This window comes from Gigantopelta aegis, chromosome 4 (assembly GCF_016097555.1).
Source record: "Gigantopelta aegis isolate Gae_Host chromosome 4, Gae_host_genome, whole genome shotgun sequence".
Taxonomy (NCBI): Eukaryota; Metazoa; Mollusca; class Gastropoda; order Neomphalida; family Peltospiridae; genus Gigantopelta; species Gigantopelta aegis.
In genome coordinates, this window is record NC_054702.1 from 50,794,559 (window position 1) to 50,818,774 (window position 24,216).

General features: G+C 34.4%; 2 protein-coding genes across 2 annotated transcripts; one reads left to right on the forward strand and one right to left on the reverse strand.

Annotated features, from left to right (window-relative positions):
- Positions 1 to 1,771: 1,771 nt before the first annotated feature.
- Positions 1,772 to 2,323, reverse strand: LOC121369876 (UPF0669 protein C6orf120 homolog). The gene has a single exon (XM_041494953.1). The coding sequence runs from the start codon at positions 2,321 to 2,323 to the stop codon at positions 1,772 to 1,774; it is 552 nt and encodes a 183-aa protein (XP_041350887.1).
- Positions 2,324 to 11,334: 9,011 nt separating this feature from the next.
- LOC121372114 (bcl-2 homologous antagonist/killer-like) lies at positions 11,335 to 22,681 on the forward strand. Its single transcript, XM_041498378.1, has 5 exons — positions 11,335 to 11,434; positions 16,314 to 16,662; positions 17,810 to 17,953; positions 19,669 to 19,858; positions 20,783 to 22,681. The coding sequence occupies exons 2-5, from the start codon at positions 16,415 to 16,417 to the stop codon at positions 20,888 to 20,890; spliced, it is 690 nt and encodes a 229-aa protein (XP_041354312.1). The 5' UTR covers positions 11,335 to 11,434; positions 16,314 to 16,414; the 3' UTR covers positions 20,891 to 22,681.
- The last annotated feature ends 1,535 nt before the right edge of the window (positions 22,682 to 24,216 follow it).

Here is a 24,216-nt window from a genome sequence, read left to right on the forward strand (position 1 = left end):
GGATAGCACAAACCATGGCCTTTGTTGAACCAGTTATGGATCACTGGTCGGTATCTGGATTAAAAAACCCAGTACATACCAGCCTGTAGACCGATGGCCTAACCACTACACCGGTACCAATTGACAAAAACCAACATTAAAATAATTGTGATAACAATCATAGTAGTTTTTAGTGCTTGGCATTGTATTTCATGCACAAGTTACTAACAATATGAAAATCAATAATTAGTAAGTGTGATCTAAATGTATCGGTGAAAAATCTTAATTTCATTTTGGAAAATTATTTTTAAAATTTGCATACAGTATTTTCACTAATGTGTAAATTAACTAAAAAGTGTTAACAAAATGAAGATTGAAAAATGTGTTCCGTGAAACAGGGTTCTACATACAAATTTACAAGACTTGGTGGCAATAACAACATGCATGGGTGAAATTCATGTTCATTTTTTCACATCACAGCAGACGTACATATTTCTCATTGGCAGGTCATATAAACGTACATAAAACTTTATAAAAAATATTTAGTGGGTCTACATTCCCTAGGATCAACATTCATCCCCTTCCCAACAAACACCTTGATGAACTCATCTGGATTATTCCCCATTCCAACCAATGCTTCACAACTGGTATATATAGATACATGTATACACTAATAATATGCACTATTCTATGATGTCAAACAGACCCCAATTAAAAAATATTCAGATGTCATTAAACATTCCATTCCTTTAATTTTGCAAAACAATTGTGCACATATACACACAGCTGTATTAGAATAACAAAATGGGACTCATTTTAAAAATCTTTATTTATAGGTACAAAAGTCTGAAAGACTGGCATTTGGAACACAACAGGATAAGTTAGTCCTATTTTAACAGAACACAGTAAATCACCACGTACAATTTGGTTGAAAGGACTTGACAGGATATTCTAAACATTTAGATAACAAATGGAAATTCCAGGCCTCAAATTTGGGACCAATTACTAATATGCCAATTAAAGCACGGCCAGTTTGACTTTAAGATTCTGTTTAATTTTGAGGGCATTGGTGTTTATGACTATGGCATTGTGGAAATTTGCCGCCGCTAAATTTGAGAACTGAAATTATCAGTTGGTATACTGATATTACATACAAATGTGACTGTAAATATATGCTGTTTTAAGACTGGAATACAACTTCAAGTGTTGGTACTAACAATAGTGACATTTTAGCACAAAACAAATTGGTTAAACTACATTCCTCAGCAATTTATATAGGCACACTATAAATTATAACATAAAAAAAGGATCACCAAATAAAGCATACATATGCTGAAAGAAATGTCAAAGTCTGAAAACACATTATGGTGGTGACACAATTACTGGACAGCCACACAAGTTAATCTTAGTTGTATTAGAAACACTTAATTAATAATGCAAAGCTATACATATATTCATGTACATTGTTGGCCTATATCAAACCATTGTACAAAATAAACCACCACACCAATTACATATGAATGCTACACACCCCACATCAAGATATATTTTAAATGTTAATCTTCACACTGAGTGGTTCAACAAAAAGCATATGTAGTTCATAAAAATATATCTTTGTTATTGGCATTTTATTAATTTTTTTTAAAATGCTTCACATTTTTCGACTAAGAAAATGCAAAATAATTTGAGTCACTAAAAGTTAGTGTACATATCGGAACTAACTTTTCATATCTGTAAACTTTCAATAAATCTGCAACACATTTTGCAGAACACAAACTGCAAATACACTAGTCTAAAACAAAATTTCTAAAATTATTTTTAGAATACTGATAAGTAAAGTCCAGAAAGGCGATTCCTCAGAATCTGCGTCACCATCACCAAAAGATGAAGACGGTTTGGTTGACTGCTGCATATTTTCTGATTTGGCATAATAATTGTCATCATCAATTAATGCAGAGTATGTATCATCCTCTTTCTCTGCAATATGGTAGATTGTTAGCACAAATGACGAATTGTCATACGAAGGATGTCCATAAACAGACACCCCAACGGGACGTTTAAACGAGCTGGGAATATCCACAACATCTCTTCCACATGTCACAGACTGTAGCTCAAAATCATCATAGGAGGGTCGTAGTGTTTTATCTGACACAAACAAATCAGCATCACCATGAATAGTGTGCAGCTCAACTCGTATGTATCCTTCTCTGTTGAGACGATAAAAGGTGTAATTTTCACTTCCAATATCGCTGGTAATTGTCTGTAGGGCGACATGAGCACATGTCAGGATGACACTGACAGCCAAGCCAAGAACAATACCCACTGCTTGAATAAGATTCTGCATCTTGAAATCATAACAACCTGCAATAATATTAAAATGAATATAATTACATGCTATTTTTTTCTTCTCCGTTTTAGTTATTTATTTAAATATAACAAGCAAGACATGTCCCATACCAGGCCCAACAAACTTTCATATCACCTAAATTCATGGGCCACAACTCTTGTAAAAAAAAATGGCCATGAAAGTTAAACATAATAAAGTTATTTATCTTGCAATCACAGTTTCTATTTGTCAGTTATGATGACCAATTAAAGCAGTTATAAATGTATACAAGAATTTTGAGACTACTGCCAAAGCAATACACATCCTCTATCTGACCCAACAATTTTTCATATCTCCCAAATTCAAGGGCCAAACATCTGTGAAAAGTGGAATTAAACTTGATCAGTAACAGTACATGATAAAGCTATATACAAAATTTCACCTCAATATTTTCAGGTATTGCAAAACAAAAGTTCAAATTTTCTCCTAAGTTCAGGGGTCATAACTGTCAAAAATCGGTAAATTGTCATGAACATTAAACTTCATTGGTAACAGTACATGATAAAACTATATACAAAATTTCAGGTTAATATCTCAAGGCATTCTGGGGAAAAAAAAGTCTGGAAAACAAATTTTCATATCTCCTAGGTTCAAGGGCCATAACTCTGTCACAAATAGGTAAATCGCCATGAATTGAAAGTCAAACTTGATCTGTAACAGTACATGATAAACCTATACACAAAATTTCAGGCTTCTGCAAAAGACATCCGGAAAACATGTGGGACAGCCAGAACGGATATTAAACCTATATTAGCAGGCGCGGATTTAGTGGGGGGCCCAAGGGGCCCGGCCCCTCCCCCCCCCCTATTTTTGGGGTCGTTTTTTTTTTTTAACTGTAGCATACACTAGAGTGGAATTACACAAAAATGCACTTATTTCCCAAGAGTCTTTAAATTATATTTTGTTCATGAAAATCGTCTTAAAGGGACATTCCTGAGTTTGCTGCAATTTTTAAGATGGTATCGACCAACAGAGACTTTTTAATGATTGTAATTACATAACAAATATATGTCTAATAATGGATTATAAATAATACAAATGACATTCACTTGGGATACTAAAAACCTCTATTGTATGGTCCTACAAGTTTTCGTTGATTTCGACAGAGGAATGATTTACCAATATCATCGAAGATTTTACGTGACCTGAAGTATACTAGTACACCAGTTGCAGAAAAAGTAAAGTTTGTTTTATTTAACGACGCCGCTAGAACACATTGATTTTTTATCTTATCATCGGCTATTGGACGTCAAACATATGGTCATTCTGACACTGTTTTTTAGAGGAAACCCGCTTTCGCCACATAGGCTACTCTTTTACAACAGGCAGCAAGGGATCTTTTATTTGCGCTTCCCACAGGCAGGATAGCACAAACCATGGCCTTTGTTGAACCAGTTATGGATCACTGGTCGGTGCAAGTGGTTTACACCTACCCATTGAGCCTTGCGGAGCACTCACTCAGGGTTTGGAGTCGGTATCTGGATTAAAAATCCCATGCCTCGACTGGGATCCGAACCCAGTACCTACCAGCCTGTAGACCGATGGCCTGCCACAACGCCACTGAGGCCGGTGTCCCAGTTGCAGAAAGAAAGAAATGTTTTGTTTAACAATATACTCAACACATTTTATTTACGTTTATATAGCGTCAGAAATATGGTTAAGGACCACAAAACAATGAGAAAGGAAACTCGCTGCCGCAACTCCAGGGGCTACTCTTTCAGATTAGCAGCAAGATATTAGATACCATGGCTGTTGATACACATTGGCCCAGTTGTTCAAAGCAATTTCGCGGGGGAGCATGCCCCCGGACCCCCCTAGGAATCTCTGGCGCTTTGCGCCTGATTAGCTATAGTCCCCTCCAGTTGGACCGGTAGGGGATTAATAATAGCATTTCCCATTAATTGTTTAAGGTTTGCAAGATAAAGATAATAACTAGTTTATGACATAGAATATCAGCTTTATCCTGTGAAGGTAAGAATGGGAAATTCCACTCAGAAAACCTTGTGGAATTTCCCAATCTTACTTTCACGTGATAAAGCCGATATCCTTAGTCATAAACTAGTTATTTTCTAGATCTATAAAACATTTCATCTCAATATCTTCAGGTATTGCAAAAACAAGTCTGTGAAAAATGGTAAACTGTCATGAAAGTGAAACTTGATCTCTAACAGAACATGATAAAGTTACATGAAAAATTTAAGCTCAATATCATGAGCCATTGCAAAAAAACAGTCCAGAAACACAATTTCCATAGCTCCTAAGTTCAAGGGTCTAAACTATCGAATTGCATCCAATATCACTTCCACGTTCTTTCTAATTACACTGTGCAAGTGCAAATTTTGATACCACGGCATATGTATCATACTATCAACTGAACAAGCTGTGACCGATCAAAATAGAAAATGATAAGAAGAAAAGGTAAACAAATGTTTCTTCTTGGAAAGAAGCAGTAATTCAGTTACTGCATACATGAACCATAACCTGCGAGTTATGATATACATGTATATTGATAACTTTATAAATGAAGAAACTAGATTTGTCAGATCAGCAGTAAATGTAGTCTGCACGAGGTTTTTTATACATGGGTGGCATATGACAAAGCATCTAAAAAAAAAAAAATCAAATTCCGAATTGTTATTTTATTCTGTATTTAACATGGTAAACAATGATATCATTAAATTTATCCGATTGTTGTTAATGGGACGAAATTCAATAGGTCCAGGATACTGGCTGGGACAAAAAAAAAAGGTCTGTAGAAGAGCAATCTAATTAAAATTAGCTCCATTGATTAATTACTATTACCTGTGGATATAAGAGCACCCCGTTGGAGCTCATGTCCAGTTGACCTTTCATTCGACCAATCAAAACCTTACTCACAAAATCATGCCAGTGATTTGAAAAGAATTAAAAAACATTCGGGATTTTGCCGAGGGTATACGAAATGATTCGGGTGAATTACAAAGTATGCCGTAAACTAATTTCAATATAAAATTTTATATAAAATTAGTTTCAAGACGGAAAAAAACCTGTGATGGTGTAGCCATAAAATCTGTTTATACTAAGGTCGACAACAGTGACTTTTCGCACCCTTGTTTTGGCTTCGTACACAGTAAATAAAACATATCCAATGGTAATTTTTTGATATGATATATTTGACAAAAGGTACTTTTTATTTCTTTCATCTTTTGAAACTTAAAATTAATATTTTGTCCAGAATTATGAAAAATAACAAAATACCAACCTGTAAACAACGTCGTCTTCTTATTATAGAAATTTGACAGGGTTAGTAGACCAGTTTTTATTTTAATGTGGCAAAGCATTGTAATAATATAGCTAATTTTGAATTTGAATGATGTCAGTATTCCAATGATGTCACTTTGAATCGCTTTACAATAACCATACACTGGGTGCATGACTTTTCCGTTTTAAGAATGCTGGATTGTTTGAACATTACTAATGCATCTGAATGTGTTTCAAGAAAATCTTGTGATTAAAAAATTGTACCGTTTACGAAATATGGATTTCAAGTGAAATTACATGAATGCCATATTTATTGTGTACGAACCCAAAACAAGGGTGCGAAAAGTTACTGTCGTCGACCTCAGTATACAATGTAGAGTTTATTACTGCACTTTTCCCCCGTTTTTTAATGTTGAAATAGACCAACAAGTTCGCCTATTGCATAAATAGTCTCACCCAATATTTTTAGAATTTGTATGCTCCCGAATAACACTATAAAAGGCTAAGTGTAATTAGTCACTATTTAAATTGTTATTTATAGATGAAATGTCACCTGGACACGTAGCCCGAGTACTCTGACTGTAAGAGAGCTAGACGGCAAACTCCGGACAGCAGAATTCTAAGTTCGCCTACCTATATCGTGACGTTGCATCACATGATCGCCCACTCAGCCATTCCGTCTACTAGGCAGAATCGCCCAGTGGGTGATCACGTGATCTACGTCTCGAAATAAGTCGCCGACCTTTGTAATTATGGCGACGGAGTGTCATGAAGCGTAGCTGAATGTGGGTGCTGTCGGATTTCTTTCTGTAGTATGTGTATTAGTGATTAATATGTGGATTTTTTTTTAATCAATTAACTCGAAAATTATCGATGTAAAAGTATTTAACGTCAAACATAGGATTGTTGTGATATTAGAGCGGAAATCTTTGCCAACTTTAAATGCTATCTTGCTAATTAGTATGTTGAATTTTAGTTTACACAAAAACATATCATTAGATTAGTTTATTTATGTTAAAATACTTAAACAAAAATTACTTTTTCGATTATCTTTGTCTGATCGTGTAAAGTTATACTAGTGGTTTAGGCTATTTATGTCAGGAATTGCCAAAAAAATACATAGGTTGGTCTCTGACTGTAATGAGAGCGTATTTATGTCCAAATGTCCATCTAGCTCTCTTACAGTCCGAGTACTCGGGCTACTGGACATGGGAGTCCACGCAATGCTGTTAGATCTACTGGTAGATCTACTGGTAAACCAGTAGAGCTAATTTTAATCAGATTGGTAGATGAGGTTCGACCATATGATCAAAACATTTCAGCTGTACACTCTGCCAACTTTAACTTAGCTACGGTTGACAGTTTTCACTGTGAAAACGGTAACAGGTGTGCCGATACTGCATGGGGTTCTGCGAGTCACAGCCTCCCTCCCCCACTCACCCCTAGGGCACATTAATGATCAAGTCAATACTTTTCTTAACCACACTTTCTACATCCCTCTGGACCACAGGTATCCCAAAACATAAACCCCAAGTACTCTGGTTAGTATAACATCAGTCTCAGATGTGCTCCGGACTGAATCCATGACGTTTTGTCCCCCAGCCAGTTTCCCCCAGGTCTGTTCGCCCCCCAAATAGGATGTCAGTTCGCCCCCAAGTGCATAACCAGTTCGCCCCCACAAAGGTACCAGTTCGCCCCCAGTCAGTTCGGGTCATGGAAATCCTGGAAAGTCATGGAATAAGTATGTACCTCTTACCCTGAGTGCAATAATGTTCTGTTCTGATATACAATGCCAGGAAAGTGTAAAGATGGTTGGATTCAACATGAAAATTATGTAAAAGAAATTACTCCCAAGTACTTTGTTTCGGCCTGAGCCATGTTTTCTATCAACAGACAATATGTGTTGTTTTAGCGGCAATTAATGTTTCTGTCTAAATCAGATTCAAAACAATAAAAGGGTTACTACAAAACACACCTTCATAAAATATTAATCAACTAGTTTATTACGCTGTAATGTGAGCGTGGGACTGTTACTTTATGTCGCGCATGCGCTGATGTGACTATGTGAAATGGAGTACCGGTATTAAATTTGTTTGTGTCACAAAAAGTGTTTTTCTTTCTTTTTTCTCACTTCCACCTTGTGTTGAATAGTTAGAAATCACTACCATGGGATGATAATACAAATCAAGTAATTACGTTTTGCTTTTGGAAGGCAGTTTATTCTTTTTTAGTTCATAGCAATTTCCTGCTGGCATAAACCTAAAATACACACACACACACACACTTTAAAATCCCTCTAAAGAAACAATACAATAATTGTTTAAAAGTAACAAATCATTGGGGGCGAACTGACTAAAAGTTGGGGGCGAACTGACAAATATTTGGGGGCGAACAGGTAAACAGTTGGGGGCGAACAGGTAAACAGTTGGGGGCGAACTGGTACATGGGGGGAACAGGTCAAACTGGGGGCGAACTGACTGGGGGCGAACTGGCTGGGGGGTCGAAACGTCTGGTACCCCTCCGGACTACCTAACCCTCAAACAATAAAAGAAAAATTCTGATTTTGAATCAATCATAACAATTGACATCTACTACATGTTTTATAAATAAGTTTTTTAAATCTCACAATCTGCTATTGATCTAGTTATTTATGGTGAAACAAACACATCCAGCCAGACTCCATGCCGAATGTTAACTTCGCCAAAAATTCGGATAGAGTAGGTTTTTGATGATGTATATAAATTCCCTTCTTTTATCTTAGAGCACTACCTAAAACGGATACAAGTAAAAACGTGCCCAAACCAAAACGTACCCAATTAAAACGTATCCTCTTTTTTTGTCAAAACGTACCCATATTTATAAAAAAATTATTAATATAAAATTATGCATGTTGTAATACTATATATTCTATACTAGCTTTAAATTTACCTTGATGTTTATAACAATAAAATAAATGGACGTCATTGTGAAGTAAATATTATATCTGTGTATTTTTGCTTCCAAAAAATAGTACCATATATACATATTATATAAAAAAAAAAAATGTTATTTTTAAAATAACACTTGGGTTATCAAAAAAAATAAATAAAATAAAATAAATAAATAATAATAATAATAACAAAAACACAAAACAAAACAATTTTTGAAGATACAAATGGTAGGTAAAAATATTGAGTGGGGATAAAATCCTCTGTCATCAAGATATAATTTAAGTGAATAATAACAATAATTCCACGGCGCGTTGCGTGTGTATATTAATATACCTTTACACCAGACTAAATTGTTAATATGTATTAACAGCTTATAATTTAAGCTAATAAACTAATATTCAAGTATTCCATAGATTAATCGATTATATATAGAGAGAAATTTACATGAGTGGTCGTTAGATATCATGTATCTTACAACGACTTGTTATAAAACGTACCTAAAAAGCGTAAGCGAGTTTGATACGTTTTTAAACAACGAGTTGTAAGATAAATGGTATCTAACAGACACGAATATTGTATTCTATTTCTTACATATCCTGAAACAAAAATTAAATGCCTTTTCCAATGAAAGCCTGTTTACAGTCCTTGCGCGCTTATAATTAACTTGTGCATCGCAGGCAAGGCAATTTCAGGTTATCTTGTACGTCACGGAGTGATCGATTCGACAAATGGTTTTTTTTTCATTGGATGGTATGGCAGCCTGTCGTATGTCTTTAAAATGTTAACGCACGTATATGTGTTATAAGTATGTGTTATTAAAAATAACGAATGTTCTCACCAACGGGTATGTAAGAAATAATATCAATGCCTATACAGTATACACACGAACAATTTATGAAACGAGTTTCGGATTTTTTTATTCTCGAAACGATGGGTTTAAACAGTTCTAAAACTCGTTCAAAAGTTTTATGTGGCACTTACACAAAATACGATCCAAAAATATATATTCATAAGCTGTAAAAGATCTGTAATTTGTAATGAGTACCTTTTGACCAAAAATGGATAGTTTTGTTTTAGATACGTTTTTGTTGGGTACATTTATATATATATATATATGTGTACGCAACCAAAACGTATATACATATAACATGTTGAAAATTAATTGTTTATAACGATTTTTAGTGTATATAAATAATTAAGGTACATTAAGAAGAAAAAAGGTACGTTTTGGTTGGGTACGTTTTGACCAGCTTTCCCTAAACTAGAACGACGTACCCACGTTTCACTTCTTCAATCGAAATAAATGTTACTTGTTATAATATGACATAAACTGATATTATTCCGCCTAGAAAATGATTTTCCGTCTTGGCTGAAGACAGAAACTAAATACAGTATCATTTCGAAGTTTGAGACCAAGTTAAAAACTCAAAAGATCTTAATTGTTGTTAACATTCATTTAGTATTATATTATATTTTCAGTAAATGGTATGGCGAATTAATATATATATATATATATATATATATATATATATATATATATATATATATATATATATATATATATATATATATATATATATATATATATATATATATATATTATTAGGGCCCTGCAAATCTCAATTTTCCGTGCGAATCGAATTTCGAATCGAATATTCGAAAATGTTCGAATCGAATTTCGAATCTGGAATACCTTGGAGAATAATCAAGTGTATCAGATGTTGTTCACGAAGGAATATTCAGCTCAGTGAAGGAAATTAGAAAGACAATATAAATATCCACTACATTGAGAGTACGTACGGTGATTAACATGATTACACAAGGTTGAAGTTTAAATAATAAAGCGCCCCAAATAGAAAACCAGTACTAATGTGTACATAGTTTGAACAGTTGAACTAACACGAGAAAATATCTTGGAAGTGATCATTTATTGGCTTTTAATGAGATCACAAAATAATTCAAGTAAACATGTGAAAATTAACACTCATCACCAATCGGATATCAAAACTAAATACTAATGGATATTCTTCGCACATACAAAAACAGAATACTAAAAATTAAAAAAGAAATATACTCGTTAATTCAAGCAATGTTTATTGACCGACTTAATTATCTATTCAGTGTGTCATGATGCGTATAACATTATAATCATATCACTTTCTCTGCTTGAAGTCTGACATATATAGGATGAGATCAGCGTTTTTATATCCCCATATGAGTGTCTGCATTTTGGCGAGGCATAGAGTGTCGTTTGTCGGTTATAATTACATTTGTGCCTGTGGAATTCACCTTTTCTGAAGAGCAGTTAGTAGTTTGAATGCCGTGTGTGTATTTCGCGACTGTAGCCAGGAGTGGGAAAGACTTCACGTGATCCTGCTTTGTATTCCACATTGTTTATTGTTTATTAATGTTAACGGTTGGCCATATAGTTTGTCCCATCGCAATATTCGAAATTCCGAATACACATAAATCGAATCGAATCGTATCGAATCGAATCGAATATACGAAGCTTCGCAGCTCCTATATGCATGTATATAGGAGAGAAGAAAACAAAAAGAAGAATCATATAATATGGATAGAAGAAAACAAAAAGAAGAAACAAGATGTAGTCTATTCGGGATCAGGCTAAAACGGAACCACTACCAAAACGGGACCACAGGTATCCGCTTTGTCCAATTTGGTTCCGTTTTCGCCTGGGGCCGTTTTGGCACGGTTCCGTTTTCGCTATAACCCGTCTATTCGAACGGAAGGGTGCTTCAACATTTTTGGACGGTTTCACACAAAAGCTGTTCTACTTCCTGTTGATGTTCTTGCTTACTCGTTCTTGATTTTGTGGAACAAAGTTAATTGCATATAAGATACAGGTAGTTCGTTATTATGTTGTTGCAGAAAAAATAAAGTAAGTTAAGCTAATAATGTTAATAATAATACTTGACAATTTATACAAGTTTTTATCGTGATGTGATGAAGTGCACGTAAACATCGTCCACTAGTTCACCAACTTCAACTTTTACTTTACTTGAATTATAACTAAGGTCGACGAAAGTCACTTTTCGAAACCCTGTTTTGGCTTCGAACACAATAAATAAAACATATCCAACGGTAATTTTTTAAATATGATATATTTGACAAAAGCCTGAAAAGGTACTTTTTAATTCTTTCATCTTTTAAAACTTATAATTCATATTTTGTCCAGAATTATGAGAAGAAAAAAAATACCAACCTGTAAACAGCGTTGTCTGCGTGCTATAGAATTTTGACAGGGGTCAAGGTTAGTAGACTAGTTTTTATTTTATCATTAATGTGGCAAAGCATTGTAATAATATAGCTCATTTGACAGTATTCCAATGACATCACTTTGCATCTCCTTACAGTAACCCGGGGCTTCTAGATTATGGTAGCCCCAGTCCCATAGCTAGTGATATTCAGTGTTGGGCTAGTAAATAACTAATATTACCATGCCCAACGTCTAGTGAAAACAAAAGTTGTCAAATGCTATTGTTCACTTGTTTAAGTCCCCATTGCTTCCTTGACATTTTGGCGGTCTCCAACAAGAAGATTGACACCTGCAACTCACTTGCATCTTATCAAGCAGTAGCATTAGCGACAATGCATCCAAAACGATTGCACTGATAAGTCAAATCAGATAACGTCCGCATGTCGTTAGGTAGAAGATTGGTATCAATTAAGGGATTAATGTATGGAGCAATTAACCGTCTGCTCTCACTTCACTGCTATTGTGTGCTTGTTTAAGTGCCGGTATAAAACAATAAGACTGACACGTGAAACTCACTATACAGTCATTGTAATTAGCATTAAATAATCAGATATTTTGTTTTGAAGGTAGGTAACACAAATATTATGAAATGTTAACAGTATTTGGTAGATGCACAATCATGACGGACACGATAACACTGTTTTTCCAAAGTAAAGTTGATGTAGCAATGCCAGTTTCATTTGATTGCCGACATTGCTACAGCCCTGCAGACTATGAGACCAATGCTCACTAAGCAGACAAAAATAAGCAAATTTGTTTCAAAACGTGACTGACTGAACACTCATTTGATTCAACATGTTGTATTTATTTGCATATTTTGCTTCCATTGGTGATAATAAATGAAATATTCAAAAACCAAACCCCACTAATTCTTGTGTTTATGGTGTTTAAATTTGAAAATCAAAAATGGCCAACTTCCTGAATGAAAACGGCTAACTTCTGTAAATGTTTACAACGAACTACTGCTATAACGAACCGATGGTCCTGGTCCCATGCAGTTCGTTATAAGAATACTTTATATATATATATATATATATATATATTATTTTTTTTTTTTTTTTTTTTTTTTTTTTAAATATTTTTTTAAGCCAGCAATAATCTTTATTTTTCAATATATTTATAACTGTTCAATCTCTATCACTGACCTTTCTGTCAGATTAATGTTATATGATGATTATGATGCACCTTTAATTCCACCTGCTGCGTGGTGGTATGTGTAAGCATCATTCTGAGGCTTTGTGTCTGTCCTTGAATAAACTAAATGTGGAGATTCATCATTGTCTATTATTATATATGTTAATAAGTTTAATGATGCCCAGTAGTTCTGAGAATCACCACATCCCCAACTGGCCGTTTGCACCATCACCGAGATACACCGATCTGTTTGCATGACGGCCAGTTCTGGGCTGAAAAAGTTGAGTCCGCCCAAACTACCGATTATCCAACGCACAAACCCGTGGAAAGAGACACGTTTTCAAACTCAATAATATTTTTGACACAGTCGCGCCCCTTCCCCTCCCCTCCCACCCCCCCTCCCCTCCACATTACATACGCATGCTGTTCTGACCGACAGCTATATAAATATAACAGTTTACGTCATTTCCGCCCTTAATGAAAAGACAGGAAATAGTGGAGCTTATTCGATTGTAGATGTACAATAGGAAGAAGGATGTCGAAAATCACAACTTTTTTTGTATCGTACTAAATGAATGGCCCCTTAAAAAATGTATTTGGGCAATTTCATAAGCATCTCACTTGTAATGGTCACTGCAAACTCTACATCTAACAGATATCAGATCGTTATCGACTTCGACTTCAAAATCGCCACTACATGGCCATTTTTAAAAAGTTTTCAAAGAAATGGATTCAGACTTTTTCTTCTTTGGAGCAGATGCCATGAATCACATGATGTCAATATTACAATTTATTGTCAGGTTTGATTTGAGCGCAGTGTCGAACTCTGATTCAGGTTTACTCGAACATTGAGAAGTATGGCGAACACTAAAATCCGAATCGGGTGTCGTGATTGTGTTGAAAACTATCTCCAGTAGTTTTATATGAGAAACATTATTATTTGTATAATACATATATATATATATATATGTATAGATAAATATTTTAATTTTTTTAACCGACATAATAATCATGGGAAACAAAGTTTCGGTTCCGTGGTTTTGCCGACACACTACCGGTAACGATCGTTACCATGAAATCCGATGGCCTGAGATAGAGATGTCCATCTGATCGATTCAACTGAGAAATAAAAGAACAGAATAAAGTTATTCCACATTAGGGGATTTTTTATGAACCTTGTACTTTGATCGGTTCACCAACAAAATTCCTTCCATAGACTGACATTATATCGATTGGATATATCTATATTTTTGCCTGTTTCAACTACGTAAAAGTTGAGTCGGCTCATACATCATGCCAACCTTTTTGTACCAGATATTGAGAGGCAATCTAAAGGGTCGGCTTATTCACATAGTCGGCTAATACAGAGCAATATACAGTATTAATATTACAGTGAAACTCCACTATTACAAACCCTTACTGGTCTTTTGGGGGAGGTTCTTATATTGAATAAAACAATAATGTATTATTAATAATGACTGTACAGTTTGATGGGGCGAGTTGACCAATCACTGGGGCGAGTTGACCAAACACTGGGGCGAGTTGGTAACATTTTTGGGGTGTTTTGACTAAACAGTGTGGGGCAAATTGACTAAACAGTGTGGGGCGAGTTGACCATCCGCTGGGGCAATTTGACCTGCTCCCACACAGATTCCACATATTAGTTGATAACCATGTCATCTATAAAGACTATATCGACTTCGCTGAGATCGCCTTGGGCAAAAAGCGTGTAATTCTGTGCTGGCTGCCATTTTAGCATTTTATGGAATATTCTTCAAGAGGGGTAAAAAGATTTGGTATAAAGCACTCGTGATGACGTCACATACTTAGGAGGATTCCACCTGTCTTGAAGAGTATTCCATAAAAAAGTAAAATGGCAGACAGTGAAAAACTGCATGCTTTTTGTCCTAAGAGATCTTAGCAAAGTCAAGATAGGTGACATGTTTATCATCTAGTAATTACTAGTATGTGGAATTTCTGTCATTGTAATGTTTTTTCCGCTATTTCTGTCTGGACAAAATGTGGGTAAAATCTATCGGTACTTAAAGGTAGAAGAATAATTTATTGTAGTTGTTAACAATGTGCTTCAGACTATAACTTAACCAAGCCTCCGTTTTTAACATTTATTGTAAGGCACTGCAAGTTTGTTATTAAATAAGATGTGTTCATTGATTTGTCCAATATCAATTGAAATTGATATTGTCGACAATAACAAGCCCTTGAAACTACATTGATCACAGAAGTTGGTCTAATACACAGAACAAAGATTTACACTAAAACTGTAAAAACATTGGCACCCTTAGAAAGTTGTGTATATTTATAACAGTTGCTATAATTATCAACAATCTTTTTTTTCTCTCTGGTGTTTATAGTATTCCTCAAACGCCATTGATGATGGCCATGAGCCTAATGAAGTTCTGTTTGTTTTGTGTTTTAAGAGATTTACGGTAATGCATTTACCAACATTATGATACGAATAAAATGCAGTCATTTAGACTGATCACAAAATTTTACATTATGCTAATGTTGTATTACTTGAGAGTAAATGTTTTTTACAGTACCAGTTTGTGTCTAGTATTATTGTGGGGGATGAATTGATTCAGTACAAATGCGATTTAGGGCAAAACGACCCTGGGCGAAGCAACTCCATTATTAATGATGAATAATGTATATTATAAAAAATAAATATGGTCTTTCCATACGCACTGTCACTTGGACTTAATCAAATAATGATTACTGTCAAGAACTTCATACTAAGTTCTTTCGAGAGCAGGTCAACTCATGTAGCCTCTGTACCTCTACAGATTACTTCAACCCTGCACTTGGCACTTATTTTAATTCCTTTATCTTTAAATCCTATGAATTATTACATAATCCATTGAATTTGTAGGTCAATAGTAAGATTGTTTAATATCATTCTGGCACCTTGTAAATGTTTGGAATGAAACAAACATATTTAACTTTACCCCAAAGGGCAATGTGCATTTAATAATCATGTTATTCATAAATCAATTCATAGTGCAAATTTAAAACTGATAAAAAAAATTCAGACCTCGTCGTTCAATCTTGCACCTCATCACTTCCCTTATTTCAAAGAAAGTGATTTCCAGCTCCCCTTAGCATATGAATTTATATGGTATCAGTATGATATATCTTATATGGCTTCCCATAAACTAAGTTAGGGGAGCAATTAATTGTTCCACTAAAAACATTTTAACATTGAAGTGTGCAATTTCATCCAGTTCCCAACACTTAACAGGTAGTTGTTGATTAATAAATCAATGTGCTCTAAAACAGTTTTTAAGTAGAGACCTAATGTAATATTAATGTATATATAGCTGAGAATATGTTTCTTACATTATTTCAGGTATATTCTGTTGCCATGATTGTTGTAACATGACACGCATTCCAGGTGCATTGCATTATGCAATGTGAGCAAGGTGCGGGTGATTTCTTTGCAATACTACAATGGCCAGTTGGGGAAGTGACTCAGGGAGTGAAGATGACTTTATCCGACCTCCAAGGTCTCCACGTTTGATGATTCCGCATCCTCCAGAGCAGTTACATCCAGATACGGAACAGAATGTCGCTGAACAGACTGAAGATATTTTCAAAAATTTCTTTTACCAGAGATACAGACAGGAACAGATTCGTCAACCTTATGATGCTACACCAAGAGTGCCTGAACTTCTAGAATTTGGTGAAGCTCCCTTGAGGTAGTTTCTTTAATTAAAATTTATTCATCAACATTTGATCTCTAAAATCCATGCATGTATATGGGAGTATTTTAATTGATGACACAACTTTGGATGTTTTCGTTACAGGGTATTCTTTTACTAATGTTTTTCGTTAAGAATTTAATGAATGTAGGAAATGGTTTATTTAAAGACGCATTCAATACATTTTATTTACGGTTATATGACGCCGGACATATGGTTAAGGACCACACAGATATTGATGGAGGAAACCCATTTCGATTAGCAGCAAGGGATCTTTTATATGCACCATCCCATAGACAGGATAGCACATACAATAGATATCTTTTTTATCCTTTACATGTAAATCATCAGTTTAATTAGATCGCCAGCATTGTGATTTGTGGGGAATATTAAAATGGGTGCTGTCTGTCTCCAATAGTCTGGTACTACCTTTGTTATGAATGAGTTTTCATTTTCAATATGGTTTTCTGTAAATAGCTTAACTTTAATTTGGCAACATTTTCTACTGACCCAGATCTAGCCCTGTAAGTACAATACTTTGGTAAGAAATGTAGGCCACACAAAAACTGCATGGGAAATCCAGTGTTGATGTCACTCACTGGACTGGTACAAAATATATACATGTATACATGTATATATAACTTTAGTGAATACTTAATTGCCAAATTCACAGTTCCCAAAGCACAGTGCCAAAACCGTTCAAGATAAATTAATGAAGTGGTCTGGTAGTGCCTTTTGGTACATGTATGATGGACTTTATTTTTTTCAATATTTGTTCTGTTACCATGGAAACAAATAACCATATTCACGGTTTCATTCATTTGTTTTTAAAGCAGATCTCCAAAACCATTTAGCTCTGTTTTTGAGAAATGTATACATGTATATACACCAGCCGTATGATTGTGGTTTCCATTCCATTAATGGGGGACAGGAGATATTGATGACTACATTTTCTTGGGTTTTTTAATATTAATGATAATCTAACTTCACGACTTATTCAATTTATAACACTAACACTAGATGTGTAATAAGTATAAATAATTATAGTAATAACATATTCTGGTTATTTGTCTAGTTTTAACACCATTCAAACATATGGCAATGAATGGGCCCTTTCTGTAATTAATGTGTGTCTTATTTTTAGTCCAACTGCTGAGATTGGTCGTCAATTGGCAAGAATTGGTGATGACATCAATGACAGATACTCGGATGTATTTACGGAGATGATGCGAAATTTGAATATTAATGAAAATACAGCTTATGAAGCTTTTGCCAATGTGGCTCGAAAGTAAGTCATTTGTTATTATCTCCATATAGGGCTGCTGTTGCCTGTTTTTATTAATGCTTTGAAACTTGGGTAATTGTATAAAATGTACTTTTAACTGGTATGACAATATATATACAAAAGTTCACTTTAATGGGTTACATGATATATAACCATTTATGAAGGCAGTAGATTTGATCTGGTTTGGAGGCTTGTATCAGTTTTTCTTTTATTGGTTTTATTGGGGGGGGGGGGGTAATTCTAGAACCCCTGGATTTTAGTTAGTGAATGACTGTTCTGATCATGTGACAAATTTGGCGCCAAATAAGTGGTTTATCGGTCGGAGATTGCCGAATCCATAAACAATAAAATGTTTTGATTGCTCAACTAAAATATAACTTTTATTGTGTGTATCAAACGCACAAATGGATACAGGTATGGGACAAAATAGAGGCTGTTAAAATACTGTTAAATTATATAACTGTCGTAAGCTTTTCGTCAGTTGCTTTTTCGTACACACAACTCGGCTTGTTTCCTTTGATGTCCAGTGTGCAGACTGATCATTGTTGTTTTTTTATTTGTGGAAAAAAGTGTGCATTTGGAAATAGCAGAGATAGGTGCTGGAAAATATAAGAGGGGTGCAGAAAAATAAAGGAGGGAGACAGAACATGAAAGGAGGACAGCAAAATGGAGTCGCGAGAACACTGCACATGTACTCCATAATGCATCTAAAAGCAACTGAAAAATAAAAAAAGAATTAAGGTGCAGCATGCCCTCGAATCCCCATAGCATTTGTCCTCGTTGGGGTCTCAGTTTACGTCAAACTATTTTGCCAACCCTCTGAACAAAAATCCTGGGGGAAAGACTGGTATTGTAAATCTTGTTTTATCTATTACTTACATATCAGAAATTTGTAATTGAGAGAATAACAACAACATACATAATTATAATAGTTATGCACAGTAAAATATGCTGTGTGATTTCAGGACTTAATATTTCATGTGAACTATTATTTTGTTCTTGTGATGGTACACAACTTTAAAATTCATGCAAACTGATTATGTGGTGAAAGTTTACATTCTAAAACGGAAAGTTACAAACTTCATGATAATAAAAATTTCTCTTCAATATGCAAATGTAATTCATGTAACCAAACAATCGGTTATCTCAATTAAAATCATGTGAACTAAGTTAAAGTTAACTAAAATTTTGAAATATTGTCCCCTGTGATTTTTGTATTAAAACAATGATTACTAGTATACTCGTCTTCAGATATTCTATTTAAGGAGTAAGCACTTTCACTACAACATATCTCCATTTTGAATTATGTAACTGAATCAATCCAGGGTCGGAATGTAACTTAAACTCTGCGGTAGTGCATTCGTCTGAGATACGATGGGTCGCAAGATCAATCTCCCTCTGTGGACCCAGTCCCAGCTTGTGCTCAGCGACTGGTATATCAAAAGCAATGGTGTATATGCATATAAAAGATCCCTTGCTGCTTTATAGCGATATTATCCCTTTTTATTACTACACCTATTAGGAGTATTTGTATGAAATTTTATTTGAAATATAGTATATACATGACACTGTACGCTTATTGTATTAATTTGTGATTGTGTTTTTTTATTTATTTATTTTGTAAATAATTTTGTTTTGTTTTACTTCTTCAAATCTTATTCTCGTAAAGATAAAAAGTGATAAGCTATAATCATGATCATTTTTTTCCTTCTTTTTAGGTTAATTGAGAATGGTATTAACTGGGGAAGAGTATTAACTCTGCTCTGCTTTGGCTACCGAATAGCCGTCAGTATCCTGAAGTCTGGAACAGCTAAATTTGCAGCTTTCATGAAAAAAATTGTTGGCTATTTTGTGACTTTTATTATGAAAGAGAAGATAGCCAAATGGATTGCTGATCATGGAGGATGGGTAAGAGATAGGATTTATGTGATTCTGATATGGGGTTTTTAATTACTTGTCTAGTTATTTATCTAACGCTGTTGCAGGTCAAAATCATCTTAGCACTAGTCATCCTTCCACAAATTCAAAGGAAAAATTTCAGGGATGTACAAAGCAGGGGCAAAAGGTCCAACAAGAATATGCCTTTTAATTTGTAGTTTAAAATAATTTTGATGGAGAAGACCACGTATTACTGTGCCCCAGTTTGTTTTTTAGGCTAGATGCGGCCCAGGCTCTGTATTCATAAACATACTTAAGTCAATGTATGATACCTAAATACATACTTAAAGTACATAGATAAGTATCATACATTGACTTAAGTACGTTTATTAATATGGAGCCTGGTGACTATTCTTTATTTTAGTCTTTATTTTGTTTACTTTTGTGAAGTGCAAAGCTAAATGATCACAAAGTTTTATAATTGAAATATGCATATCATGTTATTTGTAAATGTAGATAAAATATATGTATTTTTCTTAATAATACAATATTAAAAATGTTAGTTGTTTTTAGTTTTAGTTTGTTGGGTTGTAATTGTTTTTAATCTCGATTATTAGTTTTTTTTGTTAAAATTGCTTTTGTATGATATGGGCTGGGATGTAGCTCAGTGGTAGAGCTCTTGGCAACTGCTGAACATTTTGCCAACTAATCGATTAAACTTCACAAATTGCTGCAACCCATTTATTTTCTAACAAAATATTCATTATTACATGAAATTACTTCGCCAAAAAAAAAAAAAAAAATGCCAGCTTCATTTAAAATTCACAATTGGTGAATTTGACAAGTGCCAGAGCTAGCCCTGAAAATTTCAGGATAAATGTGTTGCACATCAAATTGTAATGACATGTCATTAAACTAATTTTTCTTTCTTTTCCTCTGCATTGTGTGTTTCAGGGAGCAGCACTTTCTTTTGTTCCTTCCATGAGTACGGGGAAGTTTATTGCCTTGTTAAGTCTGGCTTTTCTCTCTGTGGCAGCTGTTATATACAAGAAATATGCCTAGCTACCAACTGGAGTATTACAACTGGGTGAATGCAGTCTTCACGGTGTTTGAATGAGCCGATGTATTTATAGTACATGATCTCTTTGAAACAATTGTTCTGCCATCTTGTGTTGGCAGAAACATTATAAATTAGTGCATATATATAATAATATAATTATATTATATGTTTCTGAACAATGAAATAAACTTTTGACATTTGCTTAAATTTGTTATGAGAATTGGTTATTGGATTTTGATGCCAAATATATGTTTACAGTCTACATGTAGATTACAAATTTAATGTTAGTATTATATTAATGTATTTTAAAGCAAAAACATGGTTATTGTCCACGTAAGTTAAAGTAGATGGTGCTGACCACTGTGACATCAATATTTACCTTTAGCTCAATGTGTTTAGCTCCATTTCTCACTGCAAGTCCTAGATCAATGAAATATGCACCTACACGAATGGATGTTCCTCTTTTTATATATACAAACAACACAACTTACTTAGTTAAAAGTACACATAAATCAGCTTTCAAATGACCTTCTTGACCTTTTGTACATTATGACATCCCATTTAACATAATTAAATCTTTTTCTGAGGAGTTTTTTGGCGATGTTGTCAGATCAGAAAAAAAGTAAATTGTGAAACAGCTGAAAGTTTGTAATTATAATGAATTTTACATAATTATATATATATATATATTTTTTAATCAATAAAATTAATTACAAATTGAATTTAATAAGTTAAAAATGTTTTTCTTAAGTTCCATTGAAAATCCATAAATGTGGCAATGAATGAAATGGTAGATGCGACATTTGATTCTGTGGAATTCTTGTTTTTATATATTAACAGAAGTTACGGTTTGTTTCATATTAATCAGAATTGTGTATTAAGTTACTTGTGTTTGTAAACAAAAACAGTGTTTCTGTTTCACGTTCACTGTTTAGATACGAGTAACTAGATACAGAGCATATATTTGGTACCAGAACCCAATCGCTGATATTAGGAGGTGTGTGAGCAATTTTGTGATGAATGTTCTTGTTTACTATACCAGCAATGAAGCATAACCTGGATATCATGTTGTAATCTCTCATCAAGAACAAGCTATTTTGTAACCTGTCATTTCGCTGATTTACTAAGCATACTAATGGCCTGAAATGAATTAAAATGTCACAGATACAAAATATGTGCTAGCCAGTAACTTTGAGATCTAGTATTGTTACATTCATGTAATTAAACATACAGTACATATCTTGGGGAATGGTGGTTGTAAATAAAAAATGTGATAGTGAGTTTTCAGACTCAAATCACACCTTGATCCATTGGTTGTATTGCAGACCTTTCACATTTGTCAACAAGTAGTGCTACTGTTTACTTTTAATCTATCCAGGGTTTTTTATTCCATTACCGAGTATAGGACATCTTTGGTATGCTTCCGTCAGAACACTGCTCAAGCATGCCTGTCATTGGCACAACCTCTTACTTTGCCAGAGAGTTCTGTCCAAGACTGTACTGACCTGACTTGAAACATCTTGCAGTAATACCTTATCCGTTCTGGTCTAACTGCTGCAGATGAGAGTAGTTAATTGTTCTGAAACGTTACTCATTTTATCACCTAGACAGTTCATGCCTTTGAACCCCAGTGTCATAATGGAACCATATATTGCAATTCCATCTTCACTGTATACTTGGAGGGTGGGATTTAGCTCAGTCGTTTGAGTGCTCGCTTGAAGTGCTTGAGTCGCAGGATCGAACCACCTCGGTGGATCCATTCAATTGATTGTTTTTTTCTCATTCCAACCAGTGCACCACAACTAGTTAAAGGCTGTGGTATGTGCTGTCCTGTCTGTGGGAAAGTGCATATAAAAATCCCTTGCTGTAGTAGGAAAAATGTAGCAGGTTTCCTCTGATAACTACGTGTCAGAATTACCAAATGTTTGACATCCATTTGATGATTAATTAATCAATGTGCTCTAGTGGTGTCGTTAAACAAAAATTTGAACTTTTCATTGTATACTCAAGCCAACATAAATGTTCCTGGTGATGTTTTGTTGGTGATGTTTTGGGGTTTTCATCAGTGAGTTATCTGTTCTCTCACACCTAATCCTATACAAAGGAAGGAAATGCTTTATTTAACGATGCACTCAACTCATTTTATTTACGGTTATATGGCATCAGACATATGGTTAAAGACCACATAGATATAGAGAGGAAACGCGCTGTCGCCACTTCATGGGCTATTCTTTTCCATTAGCAGAAAGGGATCTTTTATATGCACCATCCCACAGACAGGATAGTACATACCATGGCCTTTGTTACACCAGTTGTGGAGCACTGGCTGGAACGAGAAATAGCCCAGTGGGGCCACCAATGGGAATCGCTCCTAAACTGGCCGCGCATCAAGCGAGCGTTTTACCACTGTGCTACGTCCCGCCCCGTAATCCTATACTGTCACGTGTGTTACTGGCATTTTTTAAGTCATGACTTGAGATACCATTATTTTCAAGTGGATTAAATTATTAATACAGCTAATTAATCTAAGTTATAATAATGTATTGTTTTTATGTTTAAATTTGGAAAAAACAACAACATGTAACAAATATGTTAATTGATCGAGAAATATAATTTGACAATTTGTCTACAATTCTGGAAAATATATTGCCACTTAAATAAATAAAAAAAATACTGTTGTCTGTCATTTAGGACCACTTTGAGATGGCATGTGTATTTTTGTCAAAGTTTCAGATAGTCGTACAGATATTTAGTTTGCATGTTTATGTAGAGAAGTGATCAGGATCCACTTCTTGCTTTGAGATAGCATCACATTTGAGAAAATAGAGTTTGAGATAAAGAGAGTTTACTATATTTTAAAATGCAGGGAAAGTGAAATTTTCAGTACTAATATCAGCTAATAGGATTATATATTATATGTATTTAAAGGTAGCAACACAATCATGCCTATTTAAAATGTAATACTAATTATTGTTACTCGTACAGTAGTGAATGGTTTGAGCTTCATTCTATCATGATTTCTAATATTGTTTCTTGCTTTATATAATGTTTCCAGCCGTATTTGGGTAAGAAATCAGGCAGTTAGGAAATGTGTTGTCCATTGGACAGCTGAAATAACTAATTAAAAAGTGAACTGTGTGTGTGTGTGTGTGTGTGTGTGTGTGTTATGAAACATTATTTTAAATTCATTACTGGTCTATTTTTTAAAATAACATGCAGGTAGTACATGACAATTAACCAGTTGTGTTTTTATATGAATCCCCTTGGTGGTGCCATTCTCTGATCATTGTTTTTTCCTGTCCCAACCAGTGCTCCACGACTGGTATAT

Excerpts from the sequence above, each read along its gene's own strand:
- LOC121369876 (XM_041494953.1), bottom strand. The coding sequence starts at position 2,323 with ATGCAGAATCTTATTCAAGCAGTGGGTATTGTTCTTGGCTTGGCTGTC.
- LOC121372114 (XM_041498378.1), top strand. The coding sequence starts at position 16,415 with ATGGCCAGTTGGGGAAGTGACTCAGGGAGTGAAGATGACTTTATCCGA. Across the intron at positions 16,663-17,809 it reads TTTGGTGAAGCTCCCTTGAG|TCCAACTGCTGAGATTGGTC; the intron begins GTAGTTTCTTTA and ends TCTTATTTTTAG. Across the intron at positions 19,859-20,782 it reads TTGCTGATCATGGAGGATGG|GGAGCAGCACTTTCTTTTGT; the intron begins GTAAGAGATAGG and ends TGTGTGTTTCAG.